At 40.9% G+C, this 23,119-nt stretch overlaps 1 protein-coding gene across 3 annotated transcripts in view; it reads right to left on the reverse strand.

Moving 5' to 3' along the window:
• LOC132873712 (myotonin-protein kinase) overlaps positions 1-23,119 on the reverse strand; it is a 31,805-nt gene that overhangs the window by 7,068 nt on the left and 1,618 nt on the right. For 2 of the 3 annotated variants that reach the window (XM_060909492.1, XM_060909494.1), the window contains exons 2-13: positions 10,905-10,996; positions 10,735-10,818; positions 10,482-10,577; positions 10,206-10,354; positions 7,738-7,831; positions 7,385-7,582; positions 7,011-7,259; positions 6,815-6,894; positions 5,934-6,024; positions 4,101-4,240; positions 3,635-3,732; positions 831-892 (exon numbers count right to left, since the gene is read on the reverse strand). In XM_060909492.1, coding sequence (XP_060765475.1) covers positions 831-892; positions 3,635-3,732; positions 4,101-4,240; positions 5,934-6,024; positions 6,815-6,894; positions 7,011-7,259; positions 7,385-7,582; positions 7,738-7,831; positions 10,206-10,354; positions 10,482-10,577; positions 10,735-10,818; positions 10,905-10,996 — 1,433 coding nt within the window. The remainder of the gene's footprint in view (positions 1-830; positions 893-3,634; positions 3,733-4,100; positions 4,241-5,933; positions 6,025-6,814; positions 6,895-7,010; positions 7,260-7,384; positions 7,583-7,737; positions 7,832-10,205; positions 10,355-10,481; positions 10,578-10,734; positions 10,819-10,904; positions 10,997-23,119) is intronic. The other variant, XM_060909493.1, reaches the window with a different exon arrangement.

Genomic DNA, 23,119 nt, shown 5'->3' on the forward strand with positions numbered 1-23,119 from the left:
GCATAAGAACCTTATCCCATCTGTGAAACATGGTGGTGGTAGTATCATGGTTTGGGCCTATTTTGCTGCATCTGGGCCAGGATGGCTTGCCATCATTGATGGAACAATGAATTCTGAATTATACCAGCGAATTCTAAAGGAAAATGTCAGGACATCTGTCCATGAACTGAATCTCAAGAGAAGGTGGGTCATGCAGCAAGACAACGGCCCTAAGCACACAAGTCGTTCTACCAAAGAATGGTTAAAGATGAATAAAGTTAATGTTTTGGAATGGCCAAGTCAAAGTCCTGACCTTAATCCAATCGAAATGTTGTGGAAGGACCTGAAGTGAGTAGTTCATGTGAGGAAACCCACCAACATCCCAGAGTTGAAGCTGTTCTGTATGGAGGAACGGGCTAAAATTCCTCCAAGCCGGTGTGCAGGACTGATCAACAGCTACCGGAAACGTTTAGTTGCAGTTATCGCTGCACAAGGGGGTCACACCATATACTGAAAGCAAAGGTTCACATACTTTTGCCACTCACAGATATGTAATATTGGATCATTTTCTTCAATAAATAAATGACCAAGTATAATATTTTTGTCTCATTTGTTTAACTGGGTTCTCCTTCTCTACTTTTAGGACTTGTGTGAAAATCCGATGATGTTTTAGGTCATATTTATGCAGAAATATAGAAAATTCTAAAGGGTTCACAAACTTTCAAGCACCACTGTATATTCAGTCTTCCAAGAGGAGCTAGTCATTCAAGTTATTGAATACTGTATTTCAAATAGATGGTACTGCTCCAATCACACAGAAGCAGAGAAAGGAAGCTAAGAGGCAGGCTTACATCCCTGAAAGGCTCCACACAGCACGCAGGCAGAAAGACAGGCGATGGGCACACACACAATTCTGCGGTCAGATGAAAAAGAGCTATTAGTGCAGTTCCGTGGAAAACAGAAACACACACACACATATGTATATACACGTCCCCTTCTCTCTTGACTATGTAGTACACTTTAGAGAGGAATTCGCAGGCCACTAAGCCACACAACAGGAGAAAGGTCATGCTTTACTGTGCGGTGGCATGCGTCATTGACAGTGAGAGCTTGGTGCTCGCTCCACATATGAAAAGCATAAGAAGATACTGTAGGGTTTGTTTCTTCATGAATGGCTTGTTGTTGTGAAAGCAGGAGGCAGTGAGAGGTGGTTCAGCGCTCTGCTTTCTAATCACAAGGCCTGGTGAGGAATGGCTGTACACACTCTTTGATTGGCGCGTGCTGGTGTAGAACTCGCAGGGGCCTATTCCTGGATGACACATTTATAACTGTTCTCTGAGTAAAGGATTAAATATAAACATTCACAGCATAACAACGAGCTCCACTGGGCTTGTGCGGATGAGTTGTTTTATGTCCGTCCAATACCATTCAGCAACTATTTTGAGCATAAAAGGGTAGGTTTCAAGTTATAATTTAACTAGGTGTAATTAAACTCAACAATGTCTGACTCGAGACCTTTATACCCAGAAGGAAAGTTTCATTCGTTGTGCAATGGTATTCATTAAAAAAAAACCTTTTTAAAAAGAACCATCTGTTGCATCACAGATTAAAAACAAGCTTCGACTGTTTAGAGAGAGACACAGGAAGTGGCCACTGTTATTGTTATTTGATAGAAGTACAGTCAATTTCATGGGCTCTGCAATAGATCAGTATGAGACACTGGCAGTCATATGCTAAACAAAAAACACCCAACATTCAGCTTTCTAAATTATTCAGCGTTTCCATCCCATATGGGTTCTTTGAGTCATTCGTTTTGTTTTATTGTTTATGTATTTATTATGAAGCGCCCCATGCAGTGACACAAACACAATAAGTTGACAGCCATCTTTAACTCACATGAGTTGAAGTTAAAGATGGCTGAATGCTCACTGGTCTTTTTTTTTTTAATCATTACAGCTGCACAGACTAAACAAAAAGAGTCAACATTTGGCTTCCAAATTTTTCAGCATTTCCATTCCATACAGGTTCTTACAGAAGCACATTACTGCCACACCAGACAAAAGAAAAAAACTAAATCAGTATCACATAACATGAAAAGTTTGTTATAACAATATATTTTTCATGTTATAACAATATATTTTCATGTTATTATAAGAAACGTTTCAAGTTATAACGTGATAATTTGGCATCACGTTATAACGTGATCATTTATATTGTTAAAACATGAAACTTTTCATGTTTTAACGTGACGGATTCAAACATGAGTTTAAAATTATGGTTTGAATGAGGTGTGCGGAGAATAAACTGGGTAATATGGCTCATTTACATGATTTAATCAAGTTCTGGTTCATGCTTGGGTTGACACATGGCGAGATTCTGCTGTTACTGAACATGGTCAATGACACTGTAATAAGTATGCGCACTCTAATGCCGCTTTTCCACTACAAACGCGGCTGAGCCGAGCCGTGCCGTGCTGAGTTGGGCTGAGTCGAGCTGAGCGGGGCTGTTGGAGTTGCATTTCGACTACAACCGCGCTGAACCGTGCTGGCTGGAAGTGGGTGGACACATTGGGTGGAGTTAGCGAAAGTGGGTGGACGTCACGTGATGTCGTTAAGCAGCGCAAACAGTGACATCAGTGAGCTTTTAAGCGGTAGTCTCACGACCCGGATAGTAAACAATAAACATGGAGGACATGGAGTCGTTAGTGTTGCTGGTCTTGGTTCTGTGGCTTGTTGTCACCGACAACGCCAACAGATACTGGCAAGAGCGCATAGATGAGGCGAGGCGCATAAGGCTTCAGAAATTCTCGTAATTCGTAATTCTTCTTCTTCCGGGTTTACGGTGTTTACAGATCCCAGCGTGCTCGCGGGGCGTGTGTGGGCATGTGAGGACACTCCTCCTCACCAATCAGTGCACAGGGGAGTGTCTGCTCACGCCCCCAGCCTCACTCGGCTCGGTTTGACTCGCTTCAGCCCCACTCCAAAACGGTGCGAGTTTTAGGGGCTAAGCAGGGCTGAAGCGAGCTGAGTCGTGCTGTTCTTTGGTAGTCGAAACGCGAGCCGTGTTGGGCTGAAGTGAGCTGAAGCGAGCTGAAGTGAGCTGAAAAAGGGTAGTGGAAAAGGGCCATATGAAGGATTTTAAACTACATGGGGCTTCAGTTAAACATGCTTCAGTTACATTGGCGTTTACTATAATTTCCAGGGGTACCAATAATAGTGGCACGTGTTTTCGTTGAAAATAAATATTTCTTGATAAGGGGTTTGTTTTTCTCTGAATAAATTTATTCCAGTTAAAGGTTGGATTTTTCTCATTTTTTCAGTGTGAGATGACGCAACTTCACCGAAAGGTGGATTTTTTTCTAACCCCTTTTTATTAATCTTTACAAGGGGTGCCAATAATCATGGAAGGCACCGTAGCTTTGTTTTAAAATCATGTACGGTTAGAGAATGCCTTTTTTTTTTATTTTACTGCAGTTGAATTTTTATAACTTTTTTTTTTTACACAGCCCGTGTGAAATGGCCTAACATTATGATGGTACTCTCGATCCTTCATTCTTATTCTTAACATGCTCAAATGATAACTAAACCATATAACCAGTTTCTTAAAATTGTGTAACATGCCTCAGTTTGTGTAAGCTTATGGCTTTGCTTCTTGCCTTTGTCCTGCTGGACCTTGAGTCTATGGATCTCGTCACGCAGGGTCTCTACTTCTTGTTTCAGGTCATTGTTTCTCTCCTCAGCCTCCCTCAGTTGCCTGAGAGAACAAGGTCATCAGTTAGGAAGTAAAGTGGAATAAATAACAGCTAACTGGAATAGGTGGTATACGGTAAATGGATTGGAAACTGGGTAGGTAGGAGAGGTAGGAGGATAAAAGACCCATTTCAAGGCCCACACTTGGATATGGTCTTGCTTTAGCACTCTTGTGTTAGGCTTGATAAAAGTATTCAAGCACCTGTTAAGGCCCACAAGTGTGCTCATATGTATTTTCAGCCTTGGAGACAAATAGTTCAGTGGGCCAGGAAAGGCAGAGTGGTTTGTAAGTCAGTGGGTTAGGGGGAAAAGTAGGGCAGATGAGGAGCAGACAGATAAATGCAAAGCAAGGTAGTGGGACAGGCAGGTCACCTCTGCAGCTCCTGGATTTGGGCGCCGCTCTGTTCTGTATCTGATGTGGTTGAAGGCTCTACAGTACTGTGTTCAAGGGCCAAGGGAAAATCTGTCTGTGTTGATATCTCATGATGCTCCCTGAGCTGCCACACTTGGTTCTGAAAGATTCACAGATACACTCACTGATGTCATCTACTGTAAAACACCATAAAAGTCTGTGTTGTCCAGAGGTGGTATCACGGGCAATACAATGCCTTAATTTTACATAAATCACCAGTGAGGGGTTTGTAGACACTCACTGTGTAGCATCAGCCATGTAATATGTTCCTGCTAGTCTAATGAAACAAACATTATTATTTATAGCAGGACATGCGAGATTATTTAAGATAATGTTATTTAAAAAGTTTATAATTTAAGGAGATATATCTAACTTAATATGTAATTTATTATGAAAAGCTTGGCCAGGTATTATTACGGAGTCCTCTACCTCCTCTCTAATTCTCTATCTTGATTATCATGGGCATAAATCACTGATTCAGGGCCAGTATGAGCCTAGGGAGACGATATGGTTCCTCACGGTCATTCACCTTCTCTGTCTCTGTCCTATGGCTGTGCCCCTTTAGAGTCATGTTTACTTTTTAAATGGGATGTAGAAAAAGAATGAATGGACGGGGGTAGATGGTGCCAGTACTGCACTTCCCGATATTCTCCTGATCTCTTAAAATTCCCGATTAATTTATCGTTTTGCTGATCGCCGAAAGAACTGTGGATCATCTTTTACTCATCATGCCCGATGTTGGAATATTGCGAACTCAGGTGTTCCAAGGAGGTGAGATCAAGACTTTTTCCCCATTTTTTGCTTGTGGGAGTTTTTTTTGAAAGACTGTCTTGCCCTGTTCTTGGACTTGTGCTGTGGATTACTATTTTTTGGGGGGACTTTGATAATGATCAGAGGGTTTTTTTTGTATTATTTAATGGACTGAAGCACATTGGTTGGGGTGCGTTTTGGTTATGCCACTTCCGCAGCGTTTGGGCTGAAAGACTCTGGCCTGCAGGCTCTCTATCCACTTCTTTTCACCTCATTAACAGCACTCGAATAAATATAAGCATTTGATGTTATTTATGAATGCGTATTTTTATGAACCAATGACATTAATTTGGTGACAACTCGAGCAGAGTTTGTTACAATTGTTACAAAAAGGATTATTTGGTCTAGGTCTGATATCTCAGTCTTATTAAAGAAGAATTACAGATTCATATGATTCGAGGAGACTGAAATAAAGACATGGTGTATTATGCAAAGCATAAATGCACACCTTCCCTCCAGAGAATGCCTCAACAGGATGGAGAAGTCATTTATCCATCCATTCATTGATTAATTCACTGAATTTTAGTAACTGCTTTATCAGGGTGTGTCTGGAGCCTATCCCGGGAACATTGGGTGTAAAGTGGGAATACATCCTGGATGGGTCACTAGGGCATCGTATGTCTCTATTCACACATGCATTCATGCCTATGGACAATTTGGAAGAGCCAATCCACATTCCTGCATGTTTTTGGGAGTTGGGAGGAAACCGGAGAACCCAGAGGAAACCCACGTGGGCATGGGGAAAACATGAGACTTCACACAGACAGTAACCTGAACTCAGGATCAAACCTGCGACCCTGGTGCTACATGCTACCCACAACCTACCCTACAGGATGAAGTGCTAGTTAGAATCAACAGGTGATCTATAGCCTACTTTTATCTTAATATACCTTTTTAGTATTACTAGGTTTGAGAGACAATACGTTCCTGGTAAAATGATAATGGAATATGAAATTCAGGTCATTGTTGAGGTTTTCTTATACCAGTTTCTCTTGCAGGTACAGAGACTCTAGAACTGGCTGCTGGTCAATCTCCATCATGATGTCTTGGCTGCGGTCCACAGCTCCTGTTTCTCTGGAAAAGAAGAATGAAGGAATAAAAGACGCACAATGCCCCTGTAGACGAAGGCAGCAGCAATGTGGGGAAACTGTAATTGTTCTTTTATTGTTTATTAGAATCATCATCAGTTGCTTGTGAATCAGAACGGTCCCCGCTTCTCTTGGGAACCAGGTAATGTACACTACCGTTCAAAAGTTTGGGGTCACTTTGAAATTTCCTTATTTTTGAAAGAAAAGCACTGTTCTTTTCAATGAAGATCACTTTAAACTAATCAGAAATCCACTCTATACATTGCTAATGTGGTAAATGACTATTCTAGCTGCAAATGTCTGGGTTTTGGTGCAATATCTCCATAGGTGTATAGAGGCCCATTTCCAGCAACTATCACTCCAGTGTTCTAATGGTACAATGTGTTTGCTCATTGCCTCAGAAGGCTAATGGATGATTAGAAAACCCTTGTACAATCATGTTAGCACAGCTGAAAACAGTTTAGCTCTTTAGAGAAGCTATAAAACTGACCTTCCTTTGAGCAGATTGAGTTTCTGGAGCATCACATTTGTGGGGTCGATTAAATGCTCAAAATGGCCAGAAAAATGTCTTGACTATATTTTCTATTCATTTTACAACTTATGGTGGTAAATAAAAGTGTGACTTTTCATGGAAAACACAAAATTGTCTGGGTGACCCCAAACTTTTGAATGGTAGTGTAACAAAAACTTGACAAAAGAATAATCAAGAAAACAATATAATTAATTCATCATCAATAATGAATCCAACTAGTATTATTATTATTGAGAATGATCACCTGGTAGCTGTATAAGAGTATCCGACAAATGCTAGATGAATTCCTGTAGGTGCTCTGTCCATTACGTCAGTTAGAGTCTCCTACAAAACATGTGGACACACACAGGCACGATCCTAAGATCCCAGTGATTTATATCTAGCTCGTTAACCATAGTTGGACAATAAAACACCATAAAATACAATGGATACTTATGTACTGTTTCACTAAGGCAGTCATCCAGCACGTCGAAGTTGGAGGTGTCTGTAGCATTGGATACTTCAGGCTGATAGGGAGCAGGTAACTGATGCAAGGCACTCCACTCAAGTCCACTGAAGAACAGATGACTCCGGAAATCTGCAGAGCCATTTGCACCCAGCCTTTCATTCCGGTCACAAAGCAAACCTGTGATCAGGGTGCGTGCCTCCTCAGAAATGTCCACGGCAGATGCAGGGAACTCAAAATAATCCTGTAGAGACACAAATAAATGCATAAGCCAAGATAATACTCAATTTCCAGTTCTCTTCTACTACTGATGAATGAGGACTTGCAGTACATTGATATCTCTCAATCTCTATGTCTCTCTCCATTTACCTCAAAGTGGATTATTTTTGCATAGGTTTCAGATAGTGACTCTGCATAGAAGGGTGTGGTCCCCAGTAGCATCTCATATGCACACACACCAAGAGCCCACCAGTCACACTCTATACCATAGCCTCCTCCCCCTTCTACTGCTCGCAGGATCTCTGGAGACAGGTAGTCTGGAGTACCGACAGCCAGCGAAGAGTGAACCTGCGCACACACAGGTCTCCCCTTTACTCATTCATATTTATTAAGTCTGGTTACATCAACTGCAAATACTCAAAAGAAAGAACACATCTGGCCAGATGATGGGTTATGACAACTTGTGCCTGGAGTGTTTCCTGGATAAAGCATTGTGACCTCACCAAGCCATCATCCTGCAGTCTCAAACATGACCCAAAGTCCCCCAGTCGCACATGTCCATCTGCTGTTAGCAGGATGTTATCAGGCTTCACATCTCTAGAGGAAAGAGCACAGATTTTATACCACACCACATCCTCAAACAGCCAAATATAATACTACACACTGGGGCTTGACTGATATACAGTGAAAATAAAAAAAAGTCTACACGCCTCTGATGAAAAAAAAAATTTCCGGGTTTCATATGACTGCAAAAATTATGGTCTGCAAAGAGCTTACAAAGGATATATGGGCTCTCATTGTTGAAAGTTATCAATCAGGACAGGGGTACAAATGAATTTCTAAAACATTAGATGTACCCTGGAACACCATCATCAACAAGTGGAGAAAATGGAACCCTGCAGTGACATTACCAAGAACAGGACGTCCCTCCAAAATTGATGAAATGACAAGGCGAAAAATTATCATTGAAGCTGCCAAGAGACTTATGGCAACATTAAAGGAGCTGAAGGAATACATGGCAAGTATCGGTCACTCTCTGCATGTGACAGCGATCTCTCATAATCTTCACGTGTCTTGGCGATGGTTGGGTGGCTAGATTAAAGCACTTTCTCGTAAAAAAAAAAAATCATCAAATCTTGCCTAAAATTTCCCAAAACAGGTGACAAAATGTGTTATGGTCTGATGAGACCAAGGTAGAACTGTTTTAGGCATAATTCCATAATCGTAAAACACATGTTTGGAGCAAAAATAAGACAGCTTATCACCTCAAGAACACCATTCCCACGGTGAAGCATAGTGGTGGCAGCATCTGCTGGGATTGGGGATTTATTCAAGAGGTCTGTCTAATCTTGTTTTCATATTTTTTACATCACAAATCCTACAACTTTAACAGGGGTTTGTAGATTATTTATAACCATGTTAAATATTGTCACTGACAATGATGACAATTTTAAGGTGGTCTAAGTTGCGATAACCAAGAGACACCAATTACTTTAGGTAAATAGAGCCTTACTGTAATGACAGTCAAATAAACAGTAGAAACAGTTATACAGTACATAAAAAAATTATATATAATATAAATAAATAAAAAAACACAAACCCTTGTTTTTAAACTTAAAGCTGTACTGCCTTTCAGATTTTTCAAGTTTAGGTCATAAAAATAATTTTTCTTAACATCCAATTATTCTTGTTTGGTGGACCGAAAGTTACTGAATTCGAATTACAGACTTCTAATTATATTTGTTTTTTTTTTTTAATAGACCAATTAATGAATTTTGGGCCATGTGGCCCTAAATTTTCCGCTATTTTTTCCTGCTTCACCATGACACAATTCAAGATAATACGTCATGCATCATGTGGTGGGCTTTCCCCATTCACGCAAAGCATTGTGAGATACAAATTTGAAACAGGAGAGAAAAGTGGAGGACATGAGTGTACGAATGAAACGTGAAAGACCGACTACAGTAATGGAAAGCGAGAAGAAAAGACATTATATTGCGAAGGAAACGCAGGACCAAACTAATAAATATTGGCGGTCAGTGAGCACCTCGGTGTGATCAGCTGTTCATTTAGTGACAGAATGATGTAACTGTCGGTGCATGGTCAAAGGTACATGCACACATGGACTTCCTCTGTCTGCTTGACTGCACGAAGCGAGCAATTGCATGTGCATTATTTGCCTGGGAATCCCCTCAAATTAAATAACTTCCCAGCCACAGAATGGCCTGTTTTTTTTTTTTTTTAGATGATATTACAGAAATAAACCTATTTCACAATGACTACATTTCAGAGGGAACTAAATTTTACTGATTCTATGAAATCAAAAGACTGTCTACTTTTAATAATATCACTCTCTAAGAAATTCAAATACTGACAATGCCAAAGCCATCCAAGAGATACCACTAAAACTTCCAAATAAACCTTTGTTTTTGTTTGGTGTTTGTTCAAAATTAGTGCCACTTTGAAGACTTTTCCTATACATTTAAAGGGATTTTAACAGTGCATTATTGCTGTGATTTGTACCAGTGAGGTAAGAATCTTCCATCCATCCATTATCCATAACCGCTTATTGTGTACAGAGTCGCAGGCAAGCTGGAGCCTATCCCAGCTGACTGTGGGTGAGAGGCGGTGTACACCCTGGACAAGTCACCAGATCATCGCAGAGCTGACACATTGAGACAAACAACCATTCACACCCACAGTCAATTTAGAGCCACCAATCAGCCCAACCTACATGTCTCTGGACTGTGGGGGAAACCAGAGCACCTGGAGGAAACCCATGCAGACACGGGGAGAACATGCAAACTTCACACAGAAAGGCCCCCGCCAGCCACTGGGCTCAAACCCAGAACCTTCTTGCTGTGAGGTGACAGTGCTAAGCACTACACCACCGTGCCACCCCAGATGAGAAGTCAATTTTATTGGCCAACCAGCATATAGCTCTACCCCACTACTGTACACACACATCTACCTGTGGACGTAGCCCAGTCTGTGGACAGAGTCAATAGCCATCACCATCTCCGCTAAGTAAAACTGAGCCATGTCCTCTGGAAAATGGTCACCAAACTTACTAAGCAACGTTAGCAAGTCTCCACCAACATAGTAATCCATTGCTAAGTACTACAACAGAAAAACACACAGATAAGATATTATTCATGCGCAATGTTTTTAGTGACAGTTAATAAATTTTATAAGCTCCAGCTGAAAAGTACAGTAGATTAAATGTGTGATTTGTAGCAAAGCATACAAGGTAATTGTCATCTTGGAAGGCATAGTGCAATTCGGTGATCCAGCGACGATCCCCTTTTAGCAAAACCTCCCTTTCCTCCTGATAGCATGCTGTCTGAACATATGCATAGAGAAAGAAAGCAAAAGGGAGAGAAATACTTAAATGGTATGATACTATGGAAAATAATAATAATAATAAGAAGAAGAAGAAGAAGAAGTAGAAGAAGAAGAAGACTGTACAGAAGGCTTAAGGAGTATGTAAAGTGTTTTACCTCACCACGCTTCAACATGTCCCATTTGTTCATTATCTTCAGTGCATAGACCTGTTGAGTGTTGCACATTCTAGCCACAGCAACCTGGAACAACCCAACTGCATATTCACGTTTATATTTAATAAGACTGTGTATTAGACAATAAAAAGTCAAAATCTCAAGCCTCTCACCTCACTGAAGGTCCCTCGGCCAATCACCTTCAAGATGTTGAAATCATCCCTTTTTATGCGAGTCTTCTTCACTTGGCCCACCAGAGGCTCCGCTGTGATTGGATAAGAGGAGTGCAATAATGTCAGCTTTGATTGCCTGTCACTTTATTCATAATGCTCTGTACACAAGTTAAGTATTGTGGTTAAGAAGAAACCTTTATTTGTCACATGCACACTTCAAGCACAGTGAAATTCATCCTCTGCATTTAACCCATCTGAAGCGGTGAACACACACGCACACACACACCCAGGGCAGTGGGCAGCCACACTACAGCGCCCGGGGAGCAGTCAGGGGTTAGGTACCTTGCTCAAGGGCACTTCAGCCCAAGGCCACCCCACATTAACCTAACCTAACTGCATATCTTTGGACTGTGCGGGAAACCAGAGCACCCGGAGGAAACCCACACAGACATGGGGAGAACATGCAAACTCCACACAGAAAGGCCCTGGCTGGCCACTGGGTTCGAACCCGGAACCTTCTTGCTGTGAGGCGGCTGTGCTAACCACTACACCACCGTGCCACCCAGGTAGGCAGGTGAAGCAGTCGGTGAGATTGCAGGGTTGTAGCCACATGACTGACACTATTAAAATAAGCCTTGCCACCCCAACAGGTCCATTACCATAATGCAATTCATGTAAGGAATAAAACACAATAAGACTTGGCGTGACCCTATCTTATTCTACAGTGATTTATAGTATTTTTTTTAAGAACGCATCAGTTTTTATCCAATTATGGCTAAGTTTAATGTTGTGGAATGTCAGCAAAACAAGTTAGTTCTTGTTATCGCATATTATAGCAGCTATGTACAATTCTTTTGACGTTAATAAGATTATCAGCTTGTTACAGAGAAATCATAAAGTCCTCCATCCTTATACGGTACATTCTTGCTTTGGAAACTAGACATCAACTTGTTAAATGAATGGCTGCTTACAGAATGGTTCACTATGTCAAAGATTAGATGTTTTATCTGTTAAATAATAGCAAAGTGTTGTTTTTTTTAATAAATATGTTCAATATTAAAATTTAGATTATATGGAGTGTCTCCAGTACTCATCCTAGTGAATGAGTTGATCTTTGTAAATGGCCTAATAGTTAGAGAAGCAGCTTTGGGACCAAAAGGTTGCTGGCTTGATTTCCTGGACCAGCAGGAACGTCTGAAGTGCCCTTGAGCAAGGCACCTAAACCCCAACTGCTCCCCACACTGCTCTGGAAAAAAGCATCTGCTAAATGCCATTAATGTTAAAAAAAAATCCAAACAAACAATCACATTAATCTAAACCTGTGATTTCCATTACTGCTAGAGCTGCTATTTGTTATTACTTTATCAATACCTTTTGACCAATCAGAATTGAATTTTCAATATAAGCAGTATATATGTGATATAAGCAGATTTAATGAATCATACTGAATATCCCATACTGATTTAAATAATCACTGAATAAATCTCATGAGTATTAGGAATTATTATACATACGGGCCACTTTTTCCATGGAATAAAAACATGTATTCTATTCCCTTCTAGTGGGTTTATTGATGGCATTGTTATCATATTGCTTATCCTCCATGTATTGCGCCACTCTCCCCAGTGGAGAATGAGCGTGCAATATCGTTATAATATTGCATGTTGTCAAGACAACACGACGTCACACGTCAGAGCTCAGGCAAAACTTTTCTGCTGCGCATGCGCACAATCATTACTTTGTCGGCCGGAAAAGAGAGACAAGACGTGGGTTAATTCGGTGCTCGGTTTAAGCACGAAATAAATAAACTGAAAACTGAAACTAAAGACGCGCTGAACACCCGAAAGCCTACCAAAACTTCATTAGATATTCTTCACGCATATTTACAAGAGAAAAACATACCAACGGACATCAAAAAACTGGAAAAGAGACACGTTGGAGATGTAAAACTTCCGCGCTAGCGAGTGACTGACAGTTTGTACACAAACATGGCCGCGAGGTTTGCTTCATTAAAAGCGGAAGATTTAAAGAGACAGACGCACTGAACACTCGAAAGGCTACTGGATATTCTTCACGCATATTTACAAGAGAAAAACATACCAACAGACATTGAAAAACTGGAAAAGAGAGCAATAGTGGAAATATTGTCAAAGTTCTACTTGGAGGTGAGGAAAAGTAACGGAGACTTTTACAAGAGGACTTCACTTAGCAACCCGAATGGGCTTCATGGGCAGCTGCCCAGGGCCTCGGCCACTAGGGGGCCTCGGAGGTAGCGAGATCGGAAAATATGAAACGATATTTTCAGAAGTTTTGATCATATTGATAACATTTTTGATGCATTTCGCCACCCGTAAGGAAGCCCACCTTGTCCCGTCGCATAAATCACCCGTCATTGTCAATATGATCACTGTCCACCATGTCTTCACACGCTACGCCAGCTTGAGTTCAATGATTTAGGCCCACTTTACACGGGGATGGTCTGAAACAAAAACGCAAAAATCCGTTTTCGTTCTCACTTTTTTCCGCGTCTACACGACCGTTTTCAAGGAGGAAAAATGCGTCTATACGGTGACGCATAAATGTGTGGAATTCAATTGGATGTGCATGCCAGGCGGCTAGGTGGTGCTGTGAAAGACCTCCGCTATGTCTGCACGCATGCGCAACGTCTTCCGTCTTGTCTGATCTGAACATCTGCGCCGCGAAAACTTTGACTACTCTGGCTATGGTAAGTAAGAAAGTAAGTAAAAAAGTAAGAGCATACTATACCCGCCTCTGTTCATTAACGGTATATGTGCAGATTCGGTATAGATGTTTGAAGGGCTCCTGGACGTTTATTAAAGCTGCCAGAGCAGCTTGAAGGTCCATTGGATCGATGTAATCAGACATGCTCTTACTTTTTTACTTACTTTCTTACTTCCCGGGCTGGCATGTACAGTATATGACATATGTATGACGTAAACGCGTACCCGACGTGAGCAGGTCCGAGCAGAGTTTCGCGTATTGGGTAGTTTAGACGGATATGCAACGGGGGCTGTTTTTAACTTATCCACTCTGGAAGGCGTTTTCAATTTTTTCCATTTTTCAGCCTCAGAAACGCCGTCCCCGTGTAGACGAAAGGCACTTCCGATAAAATATTTAGTCATTTTTACCCAACAGTGTCCTCGTGTAAACGGGCCCTTAATTAATGACTTCGCTTTCCAGAAAAGTAGGAAAGTGCCCTTGTAAGTTGACCCATGGCTGTCAAACTGAATGCGCAAAGCTGTGTGCCACTGCTGTTTGGGACATTACGTGTGTGAAAGGATGAAATGTTTCACATAGCGTAACATTTTGAGATTTATCTCTGAGAAGCAAGATATTTTTCTTTCTTTGTTATCGCGCTTTGTTTTCACAAGTTAAAAGTCGCCTGGATTCCAAAATGAAAACGAACGGTTATATACCAAATGAATGTTCTTGTTCTGAATACTAAAGAAACTGTTATAGGCCTCGGTTATGTTCTTGACATGTTGTTCATTGACTCACTCATTCAAAGGCTTCTTGAGGCTAAACTTTAGTTAACCGGACTTGTTAACCGTGATGTCTGATGGATTTTTTCACCATGCAATTGCCTATTTCACCATTGCTTTTTCTCAATTAAATAGGTGTTGATGGATATAAAGTTTTATCGTTCAATAGTATTTCTAATTGTGCCGCTGTCATTATTTAAGTTTCTGTGTCTAGTTAGACAGGCACGTCTGAGGGGGTGAATTTGCTGAGCGCAGTTGACAACAGGCGGGGGTGGGGCCTCGGGGGTGTGTGTGCCCAGGGCCTCGGCAAGGGTTAACGCGGCCCTGCTTAGCAAAACCTTTTTGTTTTGAACAACTGCAATGTAGCAATTAACTACAACCAAAAGTAACTTTGAACTTGAACTGTCAACCTGTATATAGCTTGTACGTACTGTATATAAGTTGGGTTGTTGTTCAGGCTTTTTGGACTTGTACCATTTTTATTGTTAGAACTTTGTACATGTATATTGGATTGACAGAACATTGAATTACATTCGATCAGAATCAGCATTCAATATTAGTAAGTCGTTGTCTCTCCCCCCCCCAACTTTTTGTAAAATCTATAATTTTTCCATTGAATGTGTATGTATAATAATATTGGCTGATTTTTCATGGTATACCAGATATATTCCATTCAGCAAGCATGATACTGAACTTGTCTTCGACTCATTCAGTATCATTCTAGCTGAATGGAAGATATCTGATATACCACTCAAAGCCAGCCAATATTATTTAATTATCAAACAACTATGAACTCGATTACCTGGCAGTTCACGTATACTGAAGAATAAATCCATACATAATCATGTAATGGCACCCCTTTGGTACACTTTGCATTGGTTTGATTTTAATTGCCTCCCATCTCATCTCATTATCTCTAGCCGCTTTATCCTGTTCTACAGGGTCACAGGCAAGCTGGAGCCTATCCCAGCTGACTACAGGCGAAAGGCGGGGTACACCCTGGACAAGTCGCCAGGTCATCACAGGGCCGACACATAGACACAGACAACCATTCACACCTACGGTCAATTTAGAGTCACCAGTTAACCTAACCTGCATGTCTTTGGACTGTGGGGGAAACCGGAGCACCCGGAGGAAACTCACGGGGACACGGGGAGAACATGCAAACTCCGCACAGAAAGGCCCTCGCCGGCCACGGGGCTCGAACCCAGACCTTCTTGCTGTGAAGCGACAGCGCTAACCACTACACCACCGTGCCGCCCTGATTTTAATTGTGTGTGTGTTTATTTATACATACTGAACCCTGATATACAAACTTTAAACAAATGATCTTCCAACAACTCTCCATACAGCCTTTTGCCATAAAACAAGATAATTGCGGGCGGCACGGTGGTGTAGTGGTTAGCGCTGTCGCCTCACAGCAAGAAGGTCCGGGTTCGAGCCCCGTGGCCGGCGAGGGCCTTTCTGTGTGGAGTTTGCATGTTCTCCCCGTGTCCACATGGGTTTCCTCCGGGTGCTCCGGTTTCCCCCACAGTCCAAAGACATGCAGGTTAGGCTAACTGGTGAGTCTAAATTGACCGTAGGTGTGAGTGTGAATGGTTGTCTGTGTCTATGTGTCAGCCCTGTGATGACCTGGCGACTTGTCCAGGGTGTACCCCGCCTTTCGCCCATAGTCAGCTAGGATAGGCTCCAGCTTGCCTGTGACCCTGTAGAACAGGATAAAGCGGCTAGAGATAATGAGATGAGATGAGACAAGATAATTGCACTACGATACTGTAGTTCAGCTCGAGTTCAGTTCCCAGCAATAGCATTTGTGCAAACATTCCTATTTTACTAATGACCCTGTGAATGCATTCTAAGAAATGGCAAAAGGAACCAGAAATGATCAATCAGACATCTGTATGTTGCACCACAGTTAGACTCCTGCTGAATCACTTTGATTTTGTATGTTTTCACACATGAAAAATTAATCTTTTGAATCATTTTGCTTGGGATATCAGAGAATGCTATGCACTTTTAAAGTAGTTCAGACGTTTATCTAATCATCAGTTATTTCTGAAAATGAATGCCATTCTCCTTGTTTTTTGTTTGTTTGTTTTTTCAGTGGATCATCTGATGAACTATAACTTGCAGGTATTCCATTGACCATTTTTTTAGTTGGTACCTTGCACCTTTCCTTTAACTTTAGATAAGCCCATTCCTCATTAAGAGTCAAGCTTTTTTTCCCTATAATAAGGGCACAATAGTTTCCCTTTAAGAAAGAAGTATTCAGAAATAGAACAGATGATGCTAAGAATAGGTTGCTTTTTTAAGGCAAGTTTTTCCAGTGCCTTGGATCACAGACTCATACACACAGACACACACATACATGAGAGGAATGTGAGTGAGAGCAAGGCAACAGTGTAAACTGTTTTAGTGGAAAGAAGTTTCCAGAAGCGTTTCTCCATGTCCCAAATACTTCTAACAATAGTAACCGAAGCAGGGGAGCAGTGGGACAAACCTTATATCTGGGGTAGAGAGACTGGATGAAATTTAGGATATAGAAAAGTTAAAAGAAGTTTGCGCTGGAGAGATAAAGTGGAAGAGGTCTGATTTAAGAGGGGATAAGATAAACACAGAGAGGGGAAAGTGTTTGGAATAGAAAGAAAGAAAGTTTTGGGTAAACTCAATGCCATTCCACCACTCCCATCACCAGAGGTGTTTAGAAAGTGACGTAACTGTATTGGTCATGACTGAATACTTAAGTAACTACTCTGTACTTTGAACTTTGTGCAAAGCGCAAATGTTTCGTAATGCTTATCTTTTCACTTTGTTTAACCACTAACAGGTAGACCCTCTGTGCTGTTTTTGCCTTTTGCAAAAAGAAATTGAGATACCCACAAGCTATGCTGCCAAACTGTGAAAACTCACAGTCATGGGACAATCAGCTGCTAAGTCCGGATAAAGCCTTGGGACGTCTGGTATAGATGAAAGATGATCTCATCTCATCTCATTATCTCTAGCCGCTTTATCGTGTTCTACAGGGTCGCAGGCAAGCTGGAGCCTATCCCAGCTGACTACGGGCGAAAGGCGGGGTACACCCTGGACAAGTCGCCAGGTCATCACAGGGCAGATGAAAGATGATGTTATTTTTATTAATGATACTACATGTCTGTTGAATTCTCAAATCTGATTGGTCAGAAAGTGTTAATTAATTCTTTATAATGACTCAGTCACCGGTATTTGTATGATGGAGGATCTACATAATCTAAGGCTAATAAAAAGTGGGTTTAAAAAGAAAAAAAACCAGGTTATTTGCATATAAAAACATATAAACTGTGACATTGTTTTCTGTAAGGAGACAGTTTATTATTTAAATGTCCTTATTTATTTATTTGCTTGCTTGCTTGCCCACCCGCCTCTCAACCGGGAGATCGCAAGTTCTACTCGTGATCGGGTCATACCAAAGACCATTATCAAAAATAGTGCCATCTGGCAAGGCATGCTGCAATACAGATGTGAGTAGGGAGTCAAACTCTTGTGATTACCAGAGGACTGGCCCCACACTGTAACCCCGGCTATGTAATAGGCGAGAGCCTGAGGGCTACTGAAACAGAGATTGGCACTACCCAATGTGCCTCAAGGGCCTGGTTAGTACTGGGACAGGAGACTGCCTGGGAAGATCAGATCCGGGCTTGGGAAGGGACTTTGAACTTATATATGGAATGAGCCTCTGGTGTCAATGCTTTGTAACAGTCAGGATGTTTTCTGCAACAGGAAAGTCTTCAGGGCAGAGGACTTTGCTGGGTCTGTTTCTTCAGTAACAAAAGAAGCTGCTTTTTTTTTGGTTGGTTGGTTTATTTTTGTCTTATTAACTTGTACAGAAAGAGAGGCTGGTGAGGAAAATCTGCTTATCCCTGCTGTAGCAAAAATAATAACATGAACTAACTTTTGTCATGGACATTCCACAACATTAAATGTAACGATAAATGGTTAAAAAGCATGCTGTATCACTAATTTAAAAAAATAAATAAAATTGTAATTGTTGGCAAATAACTGTGGTATAATAGGAATAAAACACTTCAGGACCCTGTCATGTTTTATTCCATACAGTATGTGTGTTGGCCTGGGAAAACCCTTTAGCTGTCACTGTAGCTGAATTCTGGTAGCCAGATGAAAAAGATGAACACCAGGTTTTGGCCAAAATAGGGGTTTTCTATCCATCACATATTTTAAGAAACCATAAATATATTTCCCCAAACCACTTTGGGAATTATTTACTGTTTAACCTTGCCTTGGTTTCCTGCAAAGATGGTGTTGAGTAAGGGGCCAATATAATGAGCACAGTGGTAAGAGTCAATCTACCTAAAGTTGTTTAAAACCTTGCTAGCTAACTGTGATTGTCTCACACAATGAATGCTAGGGAGTTGTTGGATATTTACATGCCATTGGCTACGTTCACAAACCTCATTGTTCAAATCCAAATTTTTACTCAGATTGGATTTGTCCATCCTGACAGTTCATATTTATAATTATAAGTGATTTAACTGTAATGTGAACTCATCTGTCTTCTGAAACAGCTCGTATGTGCACATATGTTTTTGTATGAGTTATCTGCATCACCACCAACAAAAAACATCCTATTTGTGAGATGACTCATGGTATTAAAACTGATTAAATGGAGGCGCTAGTAGCTAATGTTTGCATCACGTACATTTTGCCCTGGAGGATGGCAAACAGTTTGTCAGATGTACACAATCAGGTCAAGAAAGAAAAAAAAAAAGACAGACGGCTAGGTTTTGCTGTTTCCTGTTACGTCCACGCGTGTTGGTGCTCTGAGCACACAGTGCACACTGCTGACTACGACGCGTGCACAGCACCATTTGGACTAATTACCATGCACCTGTTCCGGACTAGAGCGCAATCACAGCACATGCTTAGAAGGATTCTCTAAGCACACAGACTTGGCAAAGTATAAATGCTGATGCTGCACATTTGTTGTTGTCTTACTTCTGATATTCTGTTTGTGCCTCGCTTGACCATTGTCCATTTTATGACCCTGACTTTGTCTTACGTTTTTGTACTGTTTGCCTGCCTGTTTTTAAATAAACTCTTCCTGCGTTTCCATCCATCCATCCACCTTTACATGACATTTTCACAGCTATTATAGCTCTCCTCCATTGTTGTTTTGCCGCATTGCCAGTGCTAGCTGAAGAAGACAGCACTCTATGAATGCGTATAGGCAAAAAGCCAATCGGACTGTTCTCATTCATGATGCATGGCCCCAAATCAGATATGCATTCTATCTAGGACCTCATATGAAAGTGACTCAAACCTGATTTGAAAAGATTAGATTTCTGTGTTTACACAGCCCTGAAAACATCAGGTCGCATTAAGGGACATTCAGGCAAAAAAAAAAAAAGATTTGAGTCACTTCAGCCTGGTAATGTGAACATAGCCATAATGAAATTAACATAAGACTAATCAGTGCAGTTTGTTAATGGCTGTTAAACTGTCTGTGATGTATTTTTATAACTATACTGTATATAAGAAAAAACACCAAAATTTCACCATGTGAAAAATTTTTCCAAGCCTTCGCATAACAAAGTGTCCAAATCTGAGCCTTGATGGAAGCTATTCTTAAAGACATTTAATGCTGCTTAGAAACAATACCAGTTTAACACAGTATCAGTGATTACTTAAATGGGTTCAACTAGTCTAAAAAGAGAGCAGCCAACAGCTAGTCAAGAAGAGTTGAGGGTTGAACTGTAGCTAGCATGGCTATCTAAGGGAAACCAAAACAAATGGTAGTGCTAGTTAATCAGAACTCATGTATAACTCATCTCATCTCATTATCTCTAGCTGCTTTATCCTTCTACAGGGTCGCAGGCAAGCTGGAGCCTATCCCAGCTGACTACGGGCGAAAGGCGGGGTACACCCTGGACAAGTCGCCAGGTCATCACAGGGCTGACACTCATGTATAACTTTGAGAAGATATTTCGCTGTGCTTCAGCCAGACAGAAAACTCACCTGAAATGTGGCAATTAAACTATTTGTTGTATAAGTTACCTGTATAGTCAATACTGTGCTTTTTTAAGTTATTTTCCTTAAAATTGTAAGAGATAGGTATATGGTTACTAAGTATACAAGGTTTTAAATTTTCTTCATGTCAACCAATCTCTCAAATAGCTGCTGATAAACTCCATGTTACAATGATTGATTGACAGTATTCGGGATGTTGTTTGATAACGAGCTATTTTAAAAAATTGAGTAGGTAAAGTTTCAGGAGACTGTGTAGAACAGCGTTTCTCAACCTTTTTTCAGTCACGGCACCCTTCAGACGTATGCAAATTCTCAAGGCACCCCCATATAAAATATACGCAGTCATGCTGACCATACGCTGACCCCGGCAGTGATGTTGTGACATGGGAAAGGGGGCCGTGAGACAAATTTTGATGATGCATGAGGCGGCGATTATCTGCATTAGTGTAACTATCATTTTTTGGAATTTTAATTCATTTTATTTATTTCAATGTTAGAATATATAATTTTTTGACAGCACCCTTAACGAGGCCAGACGACACCCCGGTTGAGAAAGGCTGGTGTAGAATATCGAATATGTGCACAGTAGTATCATTTTAGGAATTGTTTCAAGATTATTGGCTGGAAAAATTCCAGAACTGAATGGACGAGAAGAGTCTAATTTATAACAATTTCCTCATTGTGTTGTTTTATGTTATGGCTGTTACTAAGATACACAGTTACCTGATTGCATTTATTGCGTGAGAAGAGAAGTGATTTCTGATCAAGCATGGGAAGTAAGGCATGATTCATTCACGAGCATGTAGCTTTTTCCTTTTTTTTTTTTTCAAAATGAAACTTTGGACTATGTACTTCTCCAAATGTCTGCTCAAGAAAAATGATCACTAAATGTGCATGTGCCCAAGTTTTACACCTATGTGCTAGCATTTCAGTGATCTGGATTTCTGTACCTACAACATGAGCGACACACATTTTGACTTGGGTTCTTTCGGGAAGGGTTCGATGTGCATATACGGTATATGTATGATTTGCAAGGCCTATACGTTTATTTATGCCACTTTTTTTGTAAATAGAGAAAGAAGTGATACAAAAATAAATGTGTATAAACCTAAGCAACAGCAAGACCATTAAATGATTTGCAGAGATAGGACATAACAAAGTTTCATTACATTGTTAAGTCTGTTTTGATCGTTCTGTATTTCAGGTGAGTCTCCAGCTCCCACATAGTGTCAGCTTTCAACTAATACTACATTTCAATAGAAAAATCTCTACTTTGTACTACATTTCTCTATATTATTTGTAAAGTCATAAGGTGGTCTTTAAGCATCAGAAAGAATCAAAGAACTGATCTATATTCACTTTGTTTATAGTCACTGTCACCATCTAGCTGTTCACTTTGTATTTATCAAGGCACTTTGTATTGTGACAGCCAGTTTTAGCAAAGTTATAAACATGCGAGCTAATATTTGATAGATTAGGTATAAAGCTGTTAGCCTTAGGTAATGTTTCCCTACCTTCCTTGGTTCAGTGGTGAAAGTGGCACTAATTTATCATCAGTAACGAAAATCGGTGAGTGATTTCAGGTATTTTTGTGAATATTTCTTGTAGAGTTTACACCTTTCTACTTTAAATTGAGTTCAGAGTTGCAGATATGTACTATTAATATAAAAATGAATCGATATTGCTTCAAGTCTCACTATTGACTCTGAAAATCTCAAGAAGTGCTACAGTAATGTTCCTGTACAGTAACCTGTTCACATCAAGCATCTGCTACAAAACATGCCACTCTCCTTAAACCAAATCATATAGCCTTGCAAACTCAGACCACTGAACAATTCTACTTTACTAAAATGTTCCACCTTTTTATACCTCTTCACAACCAGTGTCGTCTATGAACACTTATCCTAATAACCAAAGCCACTCAGCTTCTACAACCGCAAGTTGGCCTAGTGGTTAGTGTGTCTGCCTCTCGATCAGGAGAGCGCGAGTTCTACTCGCGGTCGGGTAAGGCACGCTGCAATACAGATGCGAGCGGGGAGTCAAACTCTCGCAGTTGCCAGAGATCTAGCCCCCCACTGTAACTCTAGCTATGTAATAGGCGAGAGGCCGAGGGCTACGGAAACGGGGATTGGCGCCGCCCTATGGCACGGGAAAGGACTTTAGACTTTTAGACTCCGCTTCTACGTTGGGGGCAGTGATGCAGTCATGGTGCTGATGTTGAGGCCTTAGCATGCTTGTGGAAAGTTGGGAATCACTCCACACCCTTCCTCCTGTTTCCCGCTTCCCCTCTTTAGTGGAACACAGTTGAGCAGCCTGCCAGCCACATAAATGGAAATATCTCTATAACAGGGACAATGTCAATGAATCTCTCTTGCTCTTTTTTCTATCCATGACGTACGTAAACAAGTTTTCCAGTCACCTAAGGGTGGCTGACTGTACTGACAGCTGACACTATGTGGGAGCTGGAGACTCAGTTGTAACTAAAATAACTCCATCTTTGCTGGGGCTTTGCTCTGTCTAGTGGCTACTGGTATTCCAGCACCTGTTAGATACCCAGTGATTCAGTAGTTGTGGCATTGTCCCCCCATTCCCATATTCACACATGCAGTCATGCATATCATTCATTAAAGTGTCTTTATGTCAAGCAGCCTATACTGACAGTCATGCAGAACACAACAGTACACTAAAGTA

This window comes from Neoarius graeffei, chromosome 25, assembly GCF_027579695.1.
Source record: "Neoarius graeffei isolate fNeoGra1 chromosome 25, fNeoGra1.pri, whole genome shotgun sequence".
NCBI classification, from domain to species: Eukaryota; Metazoa; Chordata; class Actinopteri; order Siluriformes; family Ariidae; genus Neoarius; species Neoarius graeffei.